An 18959-nucleotide genomic window follows, 5' to 3' on the forward strand; every position below is an offset into this window, starting at 1 on the left:
ACCAGCCTGTCATATTTCATATCCACCTACGCATTTGTTGCTTCCATGGTGCCTGCAAGCTGTGAGCTCAAGTTATTTCCTCTTTGGGATTTCCCCACTGCACTCTGTATACTCTATATCAGGGGTGAGCAAACTTTTTGGCCTGAGGGCCACACTGGCATTCTGAAACTGTATGGAGGGCCGGGTAGGGAAGGTTGTGCCTGGTCCCACACCCCCTATTCACCCCCTCTCACTTCTTGTCCCCTGACTGCTCCCTCCCAGTACCCCCCCGCCCCTAACCACCCCCGCATTCAACCCCACCTGATCCCTGTCCCCTGATTGCCCCAACCCCTATCCACACCCCACCTACTGACAGGCCCCCTCAGGACTCCCACACCTATCTCCCCTCCCCCGTTCCCCATCCCCTGACTGCCCCTGGGACCCTCTGCCCCTTATCCAACCCCCCCTCCCCCCACTCCCCTTATCATGCCGTTCACGCCACTGTGCTACCCGGAAGGAGCTTGCAGCCCCACCGCCCAGAGCACTGGCGGCATGGCAAGCTGAGGCTGTGGGGGAGGGAGGACAGGAGGGGAGGAGCTGGGGGCTAGTCTCCCCAGCCTGGAGCTCAAGGGCCAGGCAAGACGGCTGTTGTTTAGAATCATAGAATATCATGGTTTGAAGGGACCTCAGGAGGTCATCTAGTCCAACCCCCTGCTCAAAGCAGGACCAATTCCCAACTAAATCATCCCAGCCAGGGCTTTGTCAAGCTGGGCCTTAAAAACCTCTAAGGAAGGAGATTCCACCACCTCCCTAGTTAACCCATTCCAGTGCTTTCACCCCTTCTAGTGAAAAAGTTTGCCCACCTCTGCTCTATATCCATCTTCCCTTTTTTCACTATATTACTGGCACTAAACATATATGAATAGTGTAATCTCAAGTGCTTTGTCTAACCCAGTTTTCATTAACTCAGGCAAATGAAAGTCCATTATGTCCCCACTTTAACAGATGTCTCTGCTAGGGGGGGTCTCTTTTACTGCTATCCAAAATGTTTTTCTTTTTTCAATTTAGGAAGCGACACTGACAATATAACTTTCCCGTAGCTAGAGCGGTGCATTTATCTATCGATGAGCCTAATTAAGGGTGAAATTCCCTTCTGGGTGAAGGCTCACCATCAGGCCTTCAAGCAAGATGTTAAGCGGTGCATATGTCTAGTGCTGACTCCTCCATGCTGGGGTGAATTTCACCCATCCATGCATGGTAGGGTTGGAATATGATCTCGACACGGTCCCACAGGGCATTCAGGAGCAGTTGGATTCCTCGTCACCCCACTGCATTGGTTAGTCAATCTTGGGTCTGGGTGTGTAGGACCAAATGCCTGCTTCATGTCTATAAACCAATTGGAGGTCAAGGGAGGAAAAGTGGCACGTCTTGCAGTTACTCCCTGCAGCAGATGGGCAGGGACAAGACTTGGCCTCCAGTCCCACAATGATTTGGCCACATGTTGCAGTTTGCTGTCAAGCTAGCCCAGGCAGGTAGAGCTGCTTGAAAATTTATCAAGAAAATAGTTTTCCATTGGACAATGCTAATTTCATGGTATCAAAATGATTTGTGGGAATAGACTGAACATACACCTTTCATGCCTGCAGAACAGGAATCGGGATGTGGCTGTTCATGTGTAGAGGATATCATGGGGAAGAGGTGAGTGGGCGGGTAAATGGGTAGACCGTGAGAGGCCAGGTCTGAGCTGGAGGTTGGAGGTAGAGTTGTGTAGGACATTGATGGCAAGGTTGAGGAGTGATATGGGGGTATTATCAAAACGGAATTTTTAATTGTACAGAAGATGTCAGCTTTTTGTTCTGATTTGGGATGAAACAGAATTTCCAACTCTTTTTCCATTCCACAGGATGGACATTCTGCGTTTTGAACAGTTTGTACCCGGCAACAACTTATTATACAGAAACGCCCTGGAGCAAAGAGGTAGCTGGGAAACTGTTGTGCCCCTAAGTCACAGCATGTCTTAGGACTATTCTAGCAGTTGTGCACCTTACAGGCCACCTCTTTACTGAGGACTCAGCCTAACATCAGTGTTGTGTGACTTACAGGATTTGATGCTTTCCTTAAAGCCACAGCTCCTGCAATCCTGTGATGACATGAAAATTTCAGCTTTCGTAATGAAAGAAAAATATGTTTCATGCCCTTGCAACTCAAAAATGTGACTTCCAAAGGCTCAGAAACCAGAAGGCAATAAAAAGAACCCCCCCATGTATTGCTTGTACAATCTCCCTATTTTTATGTCAATCTCACAATTTTTTTGGTGACTGAATCATGTTTTTTGAACACTGGCAATACCACAAAAGCCACAATCTAACTCTTTTCAGCAGGACGGGGGAGAAATAATCATGCTGACACCAAACCTTTATGATTTTTTTTTATTTCACATGGTTTAAAATACAATAGGAAACAAGGCTACAGTATATAAAAAATTCTCCATCAAAATGATGTGCCAGCATCAGCAATTAAAACAAAACCAATCTCTCCCTTAAGAATTCATTTCTGAGGGGAGATTTTTGAATTTTTTTTAAACACACACACAGACACACACACAGCGCTACATCTCTAAGCTACCTCAGTTCTGTTTTTTTTTTTTTAAAAAAAAGCACCTGCTTTTTCCTCTTTTTTTTAATCTTGCTTTTAAATTTTTTTCACTTTTAAAAAATATAAATTATATGAAAATACAAGTTGGAAAATAGTTGAACAGCACAATATAACAATCTCTTTTTTTCTCTATGTTTATCAGCTTTAAAAAAAATCCCATGTGTAAAAACAAAAACAAAAAAAAAGACATGTTCTTCTACTGAGGCAGTTAATTCCTGGGGATAGTCCATTATAACACACATGTATACATATATTTATCACGTATTTAAAATTCTTTGGAATGTAGACAATAGCTCGACTGATGTTCTATAGACCCCATCAGAGAGACGCATGCCAAGGAAAGCACATTTGCAGTGTTTAGAATGAAAAGAAACTCAACAAGCTCTAATAAGCCCATAAAGGTCACCTCCCAAACAGTGATGCTCAAAAAGTGCAGGGATTTGGATGTGTCCTAAATTTCAGATGCATATTGGAACCATTCTTTTTTGTACCTTGATGCTGAGCTGGAAATCTCCTGAGAGAAGGTTACATTTTAGGCCAATGATGAATCATCATAGAAGTGGACGGCTGGAAGAGACCTCAAGAGGTCATCTAGGCCAACATCCTGTGCAGACGCAGAACTAAATAAAACTAGACCATCCCTGACAGGTGTGTGTTTAACCTGTTTTTGAAAACCTCCAATAATGGGGATTCCACAACCTGTGTGTTTAACCTGTTTTTGAAAACCTCCAATGATGGGGATTCCACAACCTCCCCTGGAAGCCTGGTCCAGAGCTTATCTATCCTTACAATTAGAAAGATATTGCTAATATCAAACCTAAATCTTTATAAAAGCCCTTAGTATATTTGAAAACTGTCATCAGGTCCCACCTCAGTCTTCTTTTCTCAAAACTATGTATAACTTGGTTCGTGTCCTGTTCAGATATACCTCAAGAGTAGACTCTCACAGAATGAAAATACTCTTCTGGCAGAACTGGGAAGTGTAATCGAGTGTAAAAAAACTGATGCGCACACATATACTTGTGTGTATGTGATTCTAATGCACACAAATGTACAGGTGACTGTGTATCATCTTGTGTGTATTATAATCATCTACAAAACACAGCGAGAGCTGGGCAAATGCTGTAATGAAAAAATGTCTGTAAATATTTGTTCAGTTTTTTTAAATGAATTCCCTTTGACTGAGGTCCCTTTTCATGATCTTTCCAGGGCATAATTTTACTGGAAGAAAGCTACTTTTAAACAAATGTTGCAGAATATTCCCAATAAGCACATTTCTGATCGCAAGTATTTAATGATACAAAGAATCCTGCCTGAGCATGCAGGGAATGGACTAGCTGACCTCTTGAGGTCCCTTCCAGACCCGTATTTCTAGGTGTGTAAGAATGACATGCATAGAATTAAGCTCATCCAGTTGGAAAAAATGGGCCTACATCATGTGACTTGGGTCCTGAAGCACAATATGTTGGATATTAAGTACTTGCAGTGAACTACAAGATCAAGAATTAGTCATAAAAATATTTGGAATCAATTAACAGATTTGAGAAATTCCAGAACAAAAGAAAAATTCACTGAATTAAATCTGGTTTAAATAGTTGCCCAGGGTGCAACTCACCCCAGTCCAGAGGGGCCAGCACTAGACACCAGTTAACCCATCAAAATAAGATTTATGCTGGATCTTTGCACAGAGGTGAATTGCAACCCCAGTGCATGCTCTCTTTCACACACATTCTATAGATATTGCGTGTATGTAGGTTAACCAAACTTTTTCACACCTCATAAAAGATGCAGTTGGAGGTTTAGGTGCAGGTACATATTTGGCCTTAACTTTATCTCATCTGGGTCACACATCCCTGTTCAATAGTCAACATGCATTTTAAAAAAAAATCTGCAAATTTCCAGTGTATAAACAGCACACTGTGCTTTCTGTGACAGTCTCAAGGTAGAAGTGGGGAAGGAGGGGAAGCAAATTGTGGATCAAGTCACTACAGGTCATCAAAGCTATTCTGTCTGTCGCTTCTGGCATTTACATGCAGATTCAGACTGCAATCTCGATGAGAAAGGATGATGAGTAAATTTGGCAAAGCATTAGCAGAAGCGTGTTGGCAAAGATGGCGCCATTCATTTTGTAGCCCTTCTAGATCGCTTTGAGAACATATCCCTGCATGTTATGGAAACAGATTGCCTTGGGTAGAAACAAAATACAGAAAATCTGCCCGTAATCAATCCTTGTGGAATGAATGCCTTGATCAGGTCTGGCAGAAACACTGGGGGTCAGCACATGAACCCCAGTCCCAACCATTCATAGTAAAGTAGTGGGGGAGGGATAGCTCAATGGTTTGCATATTGACCTGCTAAACCCAGGGTTGTAAGTTCAATCCTTGAGGGGGCCACTTAGGGATCTAGGGCAAAAAAAATAAAAAAATAGTTGGGGATTGGTCCTGCTTTGAGTCGGGGGTTGGACTAGATGACTTCCTGAGGTTCCTTCTAACCCTGATACTCTATGATTATTGAATGACTTTCTGCTTGAACTGAACTGGGAGACCCTGCACTGTAACTAATCCCAGAGAACAGACAATTGCTGGGTGGGTGGGACATCTGCCCTGGTCACTAACACCCTTTACAGGACTAATCCTGTAAATCAAAGGTGATGATTTAAGGTCTGGCTACCAACTGACACTGTTAACCTAAGGGCACTTTCTGTGGTTCTGTTGAACTTATAAGAACCAAAAAACCTAGGAGAATTGTGTTACCAGTTGAGAATTTAAAGAGTCACAGGCTACTATGCTGGTTTTATTTGGGACAAGTGTCTTTCACTGGAATCACCTCTGATTCAAGGGGTTCTCTGCCTCCCTGGAAAACAGAGCCTGAAATCCTCCCCCTTATATACCTTCTCAGAAGCCCAGACTAACTCTCTGCACTCAGCTACCGCCCCCTTTATCACTACTCAAAAGCTCCATCTAGATGCCTTCATCCGACTCAAACTGCAGGAAGCAGCCTCACCCAGCCTTCCCACTACAGAGCAGCCCACCATACTCAGCTATGAATCAGTCACCTTCTGGACGGGCGTTTGACCTCACATATTCTCTCTTTGCATCTAGTTTCTAGTAGGGAGGAGGAGCACCTGGCCTACAGCAGCACAACATCAGCATCTTCCTTTGCTTCCTCCAGCTTGAGCTGAACTCCAAACCCCTTTTGCATCAGCCCTCCTTTCTCACTTCTGCAATCTCTCACCTGCCACAGCTGCCAGTCCCCCTTTGCTCAGGGTTAAAGGCACTGAATGCTCAGAATGCTAGATGAGAACTGCTCTTTCAGAAAGCAGATAGATTGTCCTTTCTTCCTTCCGTGCATGCTTCTTCCACCTTCCTTCCATCATGCTTTCCTTCATCTGCACCAGTCCTCTCTGTATGTCGGGTGGGATTGGGTCTTAACCCCAGACATGTATTCTGACACCTGGACTTCCCTGGCCCCATAGCCACCATCCGCCTTCAACATTCTTGGTTTAAACGCACCCTCCCTCCCCCCATCAGCTTGCTACATTTTTCCATATGTTCAGCTTTACACCTACCAGCCTGCTAAGCCAGACTGAGCTCTCTGACACGCGGGGCCTGACTGAGTTTCAGTCAAACAAAGCTTGCTTAAAAACAAACACCCTGATATTCACAGGGCCTGAACACATGCTGTTCCTGTACAATCCAATGGGAGCTCAGCACCTTTGTGTCAGGGCATCATGTTTCCACAGAACTCAACTGACAGCCTCCCATGGCTTCTTGTTTGAACCTGCCCTCCTATACCACAGCACTCTGGCTACACTGAGGTGGGAAAACAGGAAGCAAACTGGATGTTCAGACTAAATACAAGAGTGTTTTTAGCAACTTTTAGTCAGAGCCCAGTTCTGCAGACCTGATACATAATCTCCCATTGTTCTGTTTTCCCCTGCATTGATCTACAAAGTCTCCACCCTCCCACTCTCTGTATTGATTCACCACAGAGCTTCGGAAATTAGTTCAGCCGTTAAAGAAAATGTATCCAGTTCAAATATTTAATACTGTCTTTACAAAAAAAAAAAAAAAAAAAAGATATTTAAAGTCGAAAATCCAAATCCTACAGTCAGACTGGCAGGGATTTACCCGTGTGGATCTGGTCTCAGAATCTGGTCTAAACATTTAAAACTCAGGGCCCGATTCTCCCCTTCACTTTGGGACTGATCCAGAATTAAAGCTAATGAGGAGTTGGCTGCTAGCTTCTGTGGGATCAAATCCCACTCCTGATGTACAGCGGGAGTACATCAGGAGTGACTCCTTTGAAGTCACTGGAGTTACAAAGGGCAAGGGAGAGGAGGATCAGGTCCTAAGGGATGTCTACACAGCAAAAAAAGACCCACGGCAGCGAGTCTCAGAGCCCAGGCCAGCTGACTCAGGCTCCTGGGGCTCACGCTGTGGGGCTAAAAATAACAGTGTAGACGTTCAGGCTCGGGCTGGAGCTTGGGATCTGAAATTTGGCAAGACAGGAAGGTCATGGAGCCCAGGCTCCAGCCCAAGCCTGAATATCCACACTGATATTTTTAATCCCGCAGTGTGAGGCCCAGCCAGTTGAGCCAGGCTTTGAGGATTGCTGCTCTGAGGAGGAGCTTGTTGTGTAAATATATCCTCCGTGTCTAAGCCATACCCACACACTCCAGGCTCAAAGCCTGATCCAGCAAAGCAGTTACGCACATGCTTAACATCAAGCACGCGAATGGTCCCACTCACTTCAATGGAGCTATTCATGAGTTTAAGCATGTGCGTACGAGTTTCACTGGTCTAGGCTTGCGTGCTCGGCATCTTGAGGGATTGCTCCCCAATGAGTCTGAGTTTCCATTTTGGATGTGCCTAGAATGGCTGACCGTACAGTACTGTAAGCAGCACTGGTCAAAAATGGAGGGAAAAATCATCAACATCCTTGTTCCACTTTTCATTGTCCAAAACTTTTCATGATTTTTTTCCCCTAACACATTTTTCCATTTTCCCTTCAGCACTGACTGTGTTCAAAATAGGAAAATGTCAAAACTGAACTATTTTGCTCAGCTTAGTCACTGGGTGGGATATTAAACAAAACAAACTAGCAGTTACTTCAAAGTGTTAAAAACATTCCTTTAAAAAGAAAAACCAAACACTTTCTGATTTTGAAAATAATATATGAAAAATGTCAACAACATTTCTGATACATCAGAAATTAAAAAAAAACACCATGATTTTGAAAATATGACTGTCCCAAAAAGATGTTTTTAAACAATAACACCAACAACAAAATTTCCTTTTGAGAAATTTCATCCACCTTTAGCAACAAACAATAGAGCAAAGTGCATGGGACTCAATGCAAATGCAAAGCATCCTCTCAGCATTTCTGGTGGCTGCTTTGGCACTCATTTTCCTTCACATAAGATTCAGAGATCATAAGTCAGAGCACTACACTTCTCCAGTGGGGTCTGCATAAACAATTAGTTTTTCTTCACCGTGATAAACTCTCTGCTGGCATAACAGAAACATACACACACACACAATATTACAAGACAGAGACCATCTTAGAGCTTAAGACTATTTTAAAAAAAATACTGGCACAAAATTTAATAAAATAAAATTTTAACAAATAATAATTAAAAAAATCTTGGTCCCTTCTTAAAAAAAAATCTTTTGTGTAACAGAAAAATAACCAATAGAAAAGCAAAGTAACAAGAACTGTTCTTGTTTTTTCCTATGTCATCCCCTACCACAAAACAGGAAGTTCCACCTTCACTTTGCCCCTCCCATCAATAAAAGAACCAATCGCATAATCCTTAGGAGTCTTGTCACTTCCTGAATTGTCAGTTTGTTGTGCTGGTAACACAGTAATCAAGGGGATCTTTTCATTAATAATGTTTCCAGATGGTATGAGATGGGGAGGGTTTGTTTTAATTTTTTTTAAGTGAGCTATATTTTTCTGTCTTCCTTAAAATTAAGAAATTCAACCCAAAAAATCTCTCAGAGAACTTTCAAATAAAAAGTTCCATCTTTCTTCTCCCAACCAAACATTGTCAGATTCTGCCAAAAGCTTGACTTTACCCACCCTCCTCTCCCCATCAAAAATGTCAAATTTGAGTTGCTCTTGAAAAAATATAGATAGATATTTAACTGCAAAAAAAAAATTTTTTTTTAAGGTCACGTTGAATCTCCAGACTGACATGACACAACCTTCCACACAGTCTGGCTGGTCCAATTCACTCATCAGCATCGGGTTTGACGTCCAGCATGGCATGGAGTTCCTCAGGCGTGTAGCCCAGAAGGCTCTGCAGGTCGCAAACGAAACGGTACACATAGCGCTTGCCGGCCGTCTTGTGGATGATGTTCTTGTCATAGTAGTAGCGAAGCCCACGACTCAGCTTCTCGTAGTTCATCTTGGGCTTGTTTTTCCTCTTGCCCCATCGCCTGGCAACCTGGAAGAGAAGAACAAAGGTGAAGAAGGTCTCATAGATTAAGTGTAGATATTAAAATGAGTCTCTTCCTCCTGGCTTGGCTGGATGATAAGGGGCTGGGAGCTCCTGCTGCTGGGAGAGCTAACGGTGATAAGCTTTTTCTCCTCCTCATCATGAAGAATGGACTCAGGGAGTTGAGTGCCAGGTTTTGCAGAGGGCCAGCAGCTCAAACCCCTCCTGGGCTGTAGAAACAGCACCCATGGACTCTGCTGGGGGATCATGAAGTGGAAACAAATGAAGACAGGAGACGGGGAAGGGGATAATTTTAAGCTCTTTGGGGCAGTGGCTGTCTTTTTGTGCGTACAGTGCCTAGCATGCTTGGGGCCTGGTCCACGGCTGGTGGCCTCTAGAGCTGTGCAAACAACACTGAGGGGAAATAGTCTCGGGTAAAACCGAAAACAATTTTTTTCAACATTTTTGGCAAATCAAGAAAAATTGTTTTGGCTCCAACTAAACTTTTCTTTTCTTTTACAACATTGCAATATTTTGTTTCAATTTCAATCATTTAAACCATTTTTGACTGTTTTTTACATCCTATTAAAGGAAATTTTGAATTGAAAAATGGAAACGCTTCATTGGTCTCGGAATTATCTTTCTTCCCGATGGAAATGATTTGGTAAAAATGACACAAAGTGGCGATGCCTTTTGCTGTTGCTGAATTTTCATTTTTCACCAAAAAACCCCAACTTTGGTATAAAAGATTTCACCTAGCTTCTAGGTGCCACTGCAATACAATTCATAATTGCTCATTAATAATCAGACTTTCATGGGCACTCTCTAAACCATTGATTTTTCCAGAAAATATTGAGACACCAACACCCTGTTATCTTGTCGTCCCCTCCTCCCACCACCACCACCACTCACACAGGATCATACTGACAGGACTTGTAGCACCCCAGCCATGAAGAGAGAGGACTTAGGTATTCTCCTAAGCATTTTCAACGATCTCTGATCAGTTATAATGGGCCATACCTCGTCTGGGTCCGAGAGCTTGAATTCCCAGCCATCGCCTGTCCAGCTGATGAAGGATTGGCAGGACTTGTCGGTGAGCAGCTCCAGCAGAAACTGCCACAGCTGGATGGGGCCACTGCCTAGGAATGCAAAGAAGCCACAAGTTGTTAAAACAAGGTGAGCCAGGAATGAAACCGATGCAGATTTCTTTCCACCCATCCTCCTCCATGGGAAGACACATGCAAGCAGATGGATACAAAACGTGTTGGCTGTTGGTTAGTACAGAGAGCACTGGGACCTGTGACTGGGTTCTGTTACATGCTTCACCCCCGACTCAGATGCCTTGAATTCCCTTTCTAAACTCCCTGGATGCACTTGAGGCCTTCTTAGACTTCGGGTTCCTTGAGGCAAGGCCTATGATTTCCTCTGTGTTTGTACATTGTGCTTAGCACAGTGGGAGCGTGATCTGGGATGGGATCTTTGAGTATGAACTTAATATCAGTTCTTATTAATATTAAATAGGTGGTGTTCACTCTATACAAAAACTGACATCTCAGGGGCCTACAGTACCAGTCCGAGTGAAGATCTGAGCTGAACTGGCAGTTTGAGTGTTAACTTGTACAGGTAAAGCTGCTTCCTACTGCAGTCCGAGTGGAATGTTCAACCACTGGAATCTTTCACCTCAGAGTAAAGAGGATTCACCTTACATAAAGAGGATTATTTCTTGACATTAAAGAGGGAGGAATCATTTTTCTGCCACCGAAGCGCTGTCTTCGCTTACGTGCCAAAAAGCTCCCAACCACTGCTCGAACTCCTACACTATCACAGGCCGCCTCCTGACCTTCGCATTCTGCTTCATGACTGTGCACTGAGATGTGATAAAGGGGACATAGGTATGAAAATTATTTGGCCTCTCTCCAGGACATGTTGCTGCAGGAACCACCTACATAAACTCACAGAGAACAAGAGGCAACTCAGTGGAGCCAGCACAGCTATTGCTGCAAGGAATGGAGTTGGCTGGGCAGGTGGGCATCTGGGAAGCAGGAAGGCATTTCTGATGAGCGCTGCAATAACATAACAGAATGGAGGGTAGGCAGAAGGTAGTCTCACAGGTTAGCATCTTGAATAATTCCAAGACTTAGAACTAGAGCATCTGTGAGACTGGAGTGTGCAGGCTGACACGAGGGTCTTCTGTACTAAAGGTGTTTGTATATTTTCCAGCAGCATCCTAGAACATTGCAAATGGAATCCCTCCTGGCCATGACATCCTGAAATCAGCTGGGCTTGAATCTCTTCTCACGCTGCGCAGCTTGGAGTCAGCAGAAGAGGAGAGTTTGCAATGGCCAACCAACTCCTAGCTGGCCAGAAGCAATTTCCCCAGGTGATTGTTCTCATGATGTATCATCATGGATATGGAGATGAAGGGTCTGTGGTGAAGCCCCCCTTGTTACATACATTTGAGTCATAAAAAGCTATTTGTTTTGCAGCTCCTTGCCTCTAAGTGCCATATAGGTGCTAATTTTGGCTATCAGCTATTTGTCAAGAAGTAGCAATGCACGCGTGCATCTGCTGTCAAAAACCTCCCAGTGATCATCTGGTGAACTTTCCTGTGCTTTTAGTCCCAGCTGGCCCTGTATGGTGTCCACTTGTCTGCAGTGTCCAAGTGGGTGGTTTTAAATCCAAACTGTCTCTTGCTGACTAACTTTTTCCATCTGTGTCAGGGATAACAATTCTGGGAGAAGAGCACCCCTTATCTGATCAGCTCAAAACGAACAAGTTGTTTCTCTACAGCCATCAGATTCCCAGGGATGCCAAATTCTCCTTGCCCCCAGAACTGATTTTCTCTAGGGGGCCTCAGCTGTACTTGGCTGAGGCTGGACAATTAATTAAACAAAAAACAAAAAACCAGAAGTACTTGTGGCACCTTAGAGACTCACAAATTTATTTCAGCATAAGCTTTCGTGGGCTTCTTCGGATGCTGTAGCCCACAAAAGCTTGTGCTGAAATATATTTGTGAGTCTTTAAGGTGCCACAAGTACTCCTGTTCTTTTTGCCGGTACAGACTAACACTCTGAAACCAATTAATTTAAAGGCACTGTACTCCCTGTCTATATGCATCATATCTTACCATGCCTCAGGGTATGTGATTCCTACGTGCTAAAGCAGGGCTGATGCAAAATACATAGTGCATTGCCCTGAGAGACTGTGGCTTTGCACACTTTCCAGTAAGGCTTTCACTGGATCAGTCATATGCTGATTGACTCCTAAATACTGATCTCTTCTTTTCACTCATGTCCCAGCCAAAGCCAAAATGGATGCCCTCAAGCCAAAACCTGTCTGATTAGCACCTTTCATGTGGGGCCACACCTAGAACACTTTGTTCAGCTTTGGGCAACATATTTCCAGCAAGGTACTGACACATCTAAGAGGAGCTCAGAAAAGGGCAATGAAAATGATCCAGGGAATGACTTACAAGAAAATAATTCAATACATAAAGCTGGGTTAGGCAATCAGCTAAGGTGAAGGAAAGGAGAACAGACTGATAATGGCAATGGGTGTAAGCCTCAGCTGGCGGAAGGGGTGGCTAATGGAACAATGGGATGAAGTTAATTGATGACAATTCACGCTGCATATCAGGATAAAATTCTGGAGGATGTGGAATAATCTGCCAAGGGATGTGACGGATGACGTCCTATTGCTTTTAGAGTCATAGATTCCAAGGCCAGAAGAGACCATTGTGATCATCTAACACAGGCCAGAGACCTGCCCCCAAAGAATTCCTGCTGGAACAAGTGCAGATCTTTTAGAAGAAACATCCAAATTTTGATTTAAAAATTGCCAGTGATGGAGACATTTAAAACTACTGGAAACTAGACAAACCGCTAGTAGCGAGGGAACCATCCTGCCTGATGAAGGGACATACTAAATGGGACCTAGTGTCTCTTTTCTGGCTCTAGAGTGTTGATCTCACTGTAGTCCCATCTTGATGTAACCCCAGTGACTTCCATGGAGCTACTCCTGATTTACTAAGGTGTGAGAGCACATCAGGACATGGGAAAACAGGGTAGGTACGCTGCAAAAAAACTGCCATGGCAGCCAGTCTCAGAGCCCAGGTCTACGGCACCTCCGGCTGAAGCTCAGGAGTTGAGACGCAGCCCGCATAGCAATAAACAGAACTCAAGTTCCAACCTGAATGGGAACGTCTACACTGCTTTCTTAGCTAGCACCTTAGCGTAAACCTTGTGAACCCAAGTCTGGGCTCAGAGAGCTGCTGCTGTGGGGATTTCTTTGTTAGTTTGTTTGCAGCATAGATATACCCTGATAGAGTCCTGACTATCTGCTAGCTAATACCTGCTCCTGTATTTTCCACTCAGTGCATCTGATGAAGTGGGTTCTAGCCCACAAAAGCTTATGCCCAGATAAAGTTGTTAGTCTCTAAGGGTATGTCTACACTACCCACCAGATTGGCGGGTAGTGATCGATCTATTGGGGATCGATGTATCGCATCTCTTCTAGATGCAATACATTGATCCCCGAACGCACTCCCTGTCAACTCCGGAACTCCACCAGGGTGAGAGGCGGAAGCGGAGTCAACAGGGGAGTGGCAGCCATCAATCCCACACCGCGAGGACGATCTAAGATACATCAACTTCAGCTACGCTATTCTCGTAGCTGAAATTGCATATCTTAGATCGTTCTCCACCCCCTGAGTGTAGACAAGGCCTAAGGTGCCACAAGGACTCCCCTCGTTATTTTTTCTTAGACCCTTGGTTATCAGTGCATTGATATGCAAACCAAATCCGGTTCATAGTATCTATCTTACCCCAAATATGAACAAGAGAAAGATGACATTTTGCAAGGAAATATGCGAGCAGACTGCCCTCGGTGCAGCTTTGCCAAATATCGGCTCAGAGGATTTTGTTACACACTGTCTATATTTGGTAGGGATTGAGCTGCAACCACACTTCCCGGATCGCTACACTGGGGAAGCTCAGACAGGGACTTTGCAGCTGACTGTATTATAATGGGCTGATCCAGATGCTCCCAGATTTTGGGGATCCCAGCTTTACTGCTCGAGCTCCTTGCTAACATTCTGAATTACAGCTCGGTGCGGTGCGTGGGTAGAAGATTAATTCATCCATCCATAGTATGTCAGCAAGGCATCACAGGTGGATGTTGTTGAGGCTGAGCAAAGTAAACAGATTCTAGCCCTAAGTAGACAGCAGAGAATTCCCCTTGTGGAAGGGGATGTCCCAATGTCAAATATATCAACTGAACGAGCTTCTGTGCCTGCCACTGTCACTAGCGAAGGGGAGGTGCTGGGTGTGAAAGAGGAAAGGCAAGAGAAGGCTAGAGCAGATGCCTTTACAGCAATGCTCCCATAGAGTAAGTTAGAGCAGCCCCTTAGCTGCTCTAACTAATGTCTGGGCAGGCTGACATGGGCATGCAGAGTAAAAAGAAGACTAGTATCTCCCTATCCTGTTGATTTCCCTTATCCTTTGATGCATGTTCCAACTAATGAGAGGGGCTGTAATTAAACATTCATTGAGACAAGTGATTGCCCTGGCCTGGCACATCACCAGGTCACACCAGCTTTAACGAGCACGTTCAAGGCTTTCCAAGCTTCCAGAGAGAAATTTCTCTAACCTTAGGCCAAGGAGCCCAGTGCAGTTAGCATGTTCTCCTCGCACTCTGCTGCCAGCTGGCATGCAGAGGTACAGGGAAGCCCAGCAATTTATCACTGTAAGCAGCGTGGAATCACATGGCACAGCATCCTGCAGGATGTTTTTTCTTTGCAGGAGCGAATGCTACCCAATGGCTAGTGCTGAGGACTAGGAGTCCGGCTCCACGGTGTCTATTTCTAGCTGCCCATTGGAGGATCAGTAGTCTGAATACAAACGTGTTTACTGCACGGCTAGCAAGCAGACTTCAGCTCATGCACACATGCACCAAACCATACAGAAGCATCACAGCCCTGCTGCTGCTGCTGGAGTGACACCTTCTTTGAAATGTCAGAGAGTCAATAGATGCAGGAGGCAGCAGGAACTAACAGATGCTGCATGTCTGAGCCTGTGCGACAGAGCACAGCTCCGAGAGACTGCATTATCTGGCACCACCTCTCTTGGTATTTGCATCTCTTTCCTAGAGAAGATTCAATTGTTAAGGCAGAGGGCTATGAGCACTGAGGACATATGGTAAACTGGACTGTACTTGAGTTATAGTGAGGAGAGGATCTGGGATGAGCACATTGGAGAATGAGGCTCTCATCTAGTCATAGAACAGGCATTAGTAATGGGTGAGATTTTCAAGTGCTTAAGGGACTTAGGAGCCCAGAAGCTGGGTACCTAACTCCACAGGGCATTTTTTAAAATCCCACCCAGTAATACTCAGCACCGACACGGCATTACATTTTCAAAGTGCTGGGTGGCGCAGGTAGCTAAGGAACATGTGTTTGTTCTCTGCGATCAGCACCTTCATCTCTCCAAGCACTCAGCACCTTATCCCTCCAGCTGCGCTTCTTGACCCATCTCCCACATCTTCTGTTCCAGTCTTCATCCTTCTTCCACATCCCGGATCCATCTAGCCGAGCAGGGGAGCAGTTACCAACCAAGGCACTGGGGCCCAGATCTGGGGTAAATCAACACCGCTCCATTGATTTGCACCAAGAGAGGAGCTGGCAGTTGATGTTTCTAAAAGTCAATTGCCAGTGGAATATTAAGAAGAATCATTAGAAAATGAAGTAACTTCAATCCTATCTGGAAAAAACTTCCTTCCCAGTGACACAAGCAGTCTCTGAAAATAGAGGAGCATCTCCCTGCTTCTGCCAGTCCTACAGTCCCCCCCTCCTCCCCACGCCACCCATAGTTTCAGATTCTTAGCTGGTGTAAGTTGGTGCAGCTGCGCCCCAGATGAGACACTGGTCCAGGGCGAGGCAGAACCTCCAGCTAAGATGCAGCCCTTCCCGGGAGGACCAGACAAGTCCCATGCACTGCTGACCTAGTGCAGAATATCCCAAGACAGATATCAGCCCTTGGACATGGATGGAAGTAGGGAAGGTGCAGACACAAGCTGCCTTTTGTGATGGGGTCGTTTCAAACATATCCGGGAGCTTTCAGCCATGCCCGGAGGAAGATTCGCTGAACCCACTCATTTTCATACGAGTCCTGGAAAGATGACAACCTCACACGCACACCACCCCCAAGGCAAGGCCTCTGAATTCTGGGGTTGTCCCTTGAGTGCAGCCTGATGACCTTTGTCCCTGGGAGGGAGGGAGGGCGTGCTAAGAATAGAGCCAGTCAGAGGGGGCTCACATGCTTAATGTGACTCACAATGGCCGCCCTGTCTCGCTTCCCTCACAGTGAAGAGCAGTGGGGAGCATCACACATTAGGAATTCGCGAGCATCATGGGGAAAATACGCCTCTTAAGCCTGGTTATGAAATGCTGCCACAGTGGGAACCCTGTCTGAGCAAAGCCTCTTTGCATGCGGGTATACACACGCTCCTGGGCACGCACTGCACGAGTCCTAGCCAGGTCAATTTCCCAGGTTGTCCCTCTGTCTCTGCCTGTCACTGTAGTGCGGCTACATCAGAGCAACTCCCTCTCGAGGCTTCTTTCCTCCCTCCCGCCACCAGCATAGACAGGCCATTACTTTACACGGTGAGGCCCTATCTGAAACATGTCATCCTGCTCTTTCTCTGGCTGATTTTCACACCCCCTCCCCCAACGACATCGTTTGAAAGAAACAAAACAAAAAACGAGAGCGGCGCACCTATTCTTTTCACTGTGTGGTTTGTGGTTCCAACCAAACACAACAAGTGGGCATAGCAACATCTCCAAAGCAGCCTTAACTTCTGTCACGTACTGACCTTGGCCTGGACCTCCTATGTCAGAACTTCAGAGACCAGCATAATCAAGAGGGGCCAAGACCTGTTTGCTGGTCCTGGGCAGTGGGTAGGTTTTGATCAGTGGTGAGACTGTACCTCTGCATTTCATCCCCCATATCAGTCAGTTCTTCTCTGCCTCTCTCCCTCACCAAATTTTGCTTTGTCAGGAGCATCCTAGAAGACCGTCAGAAATGGATCTCAGTGGCAAAGTTCAGCTCCAGCTTGCCTCAAAGCTTGGGTATGATCAGAGCCAGCGTTTTGGCTTGGAATTATGCCTAGTTTCAAAAGAATCCAGGAAGCATCCACAGTGGAGCATGCAAGCTAGGGAGTGCCAGCCCACATGGCAGGTGGGAGATGGACTGGGGTACTGATGGGTCTCAAGTCTCTGTCATGAAGGTGGCACTGGGAGTCCAACATACTATCTGTGTTCATGGCACCCAAAACCTGCTATGCCATAGGCTGATCAACTGCTCTGAGGAGTGACTAGTAAAACTACATCACTGAAGAGTCAGCTCTGAAGTGCAAAGGTCATGCCGCTCGGTGGGTTGCACTGCACGCTTTTGTTTTAAAAGCTGAGCTACGGTCACGGTTGGGCAGCATTGCATGGGGCTGATTTTACTGTCATTTGCATATGTCTGGCAGGTGGCACATAGGCCACTGAACCAAGCCTGGGCCTCATCCGCTGGGTTCCATCTTAGGGTGAGAAACGGGCCTCGAAGAGCCGTTTGCAGTGGAAGCTAGAAGCAGGTCGTAGGGGAAACCAGGATGTAAAGTTACGCTTGAAATCATCCCTCAACAGCAGGTAAAGTTCATACTGAACCAGAATCCAAACAGGGTAGGTAATGAAACAACCACTCGGCCACAACCGCCTGTCCCTAGGAACAGCCATTTTTTTGTCTGTCCACCCAGAGGCAACTGAATGCATTTATGAACTCTCATAACTGTTCCACTCCAGCTTCACAGGGATGGCCGCCTTCACCCTTCTCCAGCAGCAGGAAATAGTCAAGAATCCTATATGGACTCTGATTTTTCTCCCCAAGCAACTACACTGAATGTAGATGTCCAGGCTGCCGCATTCCATGTGGCTCCCTGAGGATCTCTTCCTGTCACTGGAGACGAACTGAGAATAGTGCAGTTAACAGGCTTTCTGACGTTGGCTAGAGACAGCACACTTCCGCCCCCACGCAACCCCTTCAGATCGCACCTGTCAGGCCTGTGAGTTTCAGCCAGCAGCGTGGGCGGCAGCATGAAGAGAAGGAGTATGCAGATCTCCTAAAGAGACCCACTTTCTTCGATGCTGTCGTTTCTTTCTTGTAAACCGGCAGCTGTGTTCTTTCACTTTTAAATGGAACAGGCAATCCTCGCTTGTCCAACATGGGCCCCTGGCCTTTGCAATAGGGAGCGGGATTTGCAGGGAGAGAAGGGTTTTCCGATGCATATTCTGGAGACATCTGTCAGACCTTTGGCAGTTGGGGAATGGGGGGGCTCAGATCTGTATCTCAGCTGAGCAAAGTGGTGCTGACACTTGCAGGAGTGATTTGTTCAATGGAAATGCTTCTGCATGTATCACGGAGCTAAAGTCTCCTGGGAGCCAGAGAGTCCCCTGCAGTCTCATGTTGTCTGTCTTCTTCCCTGGCATCACAGTAAAGAACTGGCAACACTTCTGTCACTAAGAATGAAATTAAGACCATGCATACTAGTGCCTAATTTGCATAACTGCGTAATATTCTTGCATACTAATACATGCTACTAATTAATACCCTGTATACTACTAATTTGGGGCTATAAACACCTTAGGCACCAGGTTACCCTCTAAAGCACCTGTAACTTTTTACTCATTTGTGATGGCCTAAGACACAGGAGATCTAGGTTCAGTTCCTCATTCTACCACTGATCTGCTGTATAAGTTTGGGTAAGTTGCTTCATCTTTTGGTACTGCTTCACCATCCATGAAATAGGGAGGTAATCGTTCTGCCTTGTTTTTTAGGCTCTAAGCTCT

General features: G+C 45.4%; 1 protein-coding gene across 5 annotated transcripts in view; it reads right to left on the reverse strand.

The window, feature by feature from the left end:
- Nucleotides 1–2393: 2393 nt before the first annotated feature.
- Nucleotides 2394–18959, reverse strand: part of ETS1 (ETS proto-oncogene 1, transcription factor) — a 111204-nt gene continuing 94638 nt past the window's right edge. For 4 of the 5 annotated variants that reach the window (XM_032772010.2, XM_032772009.2, XM_032772011.2 and 1 more), the window contains 2 exons: nt 10097–10215; nt 2394–9085 (listed from right to left, as the gene is read on the reverse strand). In XM_032772010.2, coding sequence (XP_032627901.1) covers nt 8870–9085; nt 10097–10215 — 335 coding nt within the window. In that variant the 3' untranslated portion in view covers nt 2394–8869. The remainder of the gene's footprint in view (nt 9086–10096; nt 10216–18959) is intronic. The other variant, XR_012657234.1, reaches the window with a different exon arrangement.

The sequence above is a fragment of the Chelonoidis abingdonii genome, chromosome 18, assembly GCF_003597395.2.
Source record: "Chelonoidis abingdonii isolate Lonesome George chromosome 18, CheloAbing_2.0, whole genome shotgun sequence".
Lineage (NCBI taxonomy): Eukaryota > Metazoa > Chordata > Testudines > Testudinidae > Chelonoidis > Chelonoidis abingdonii.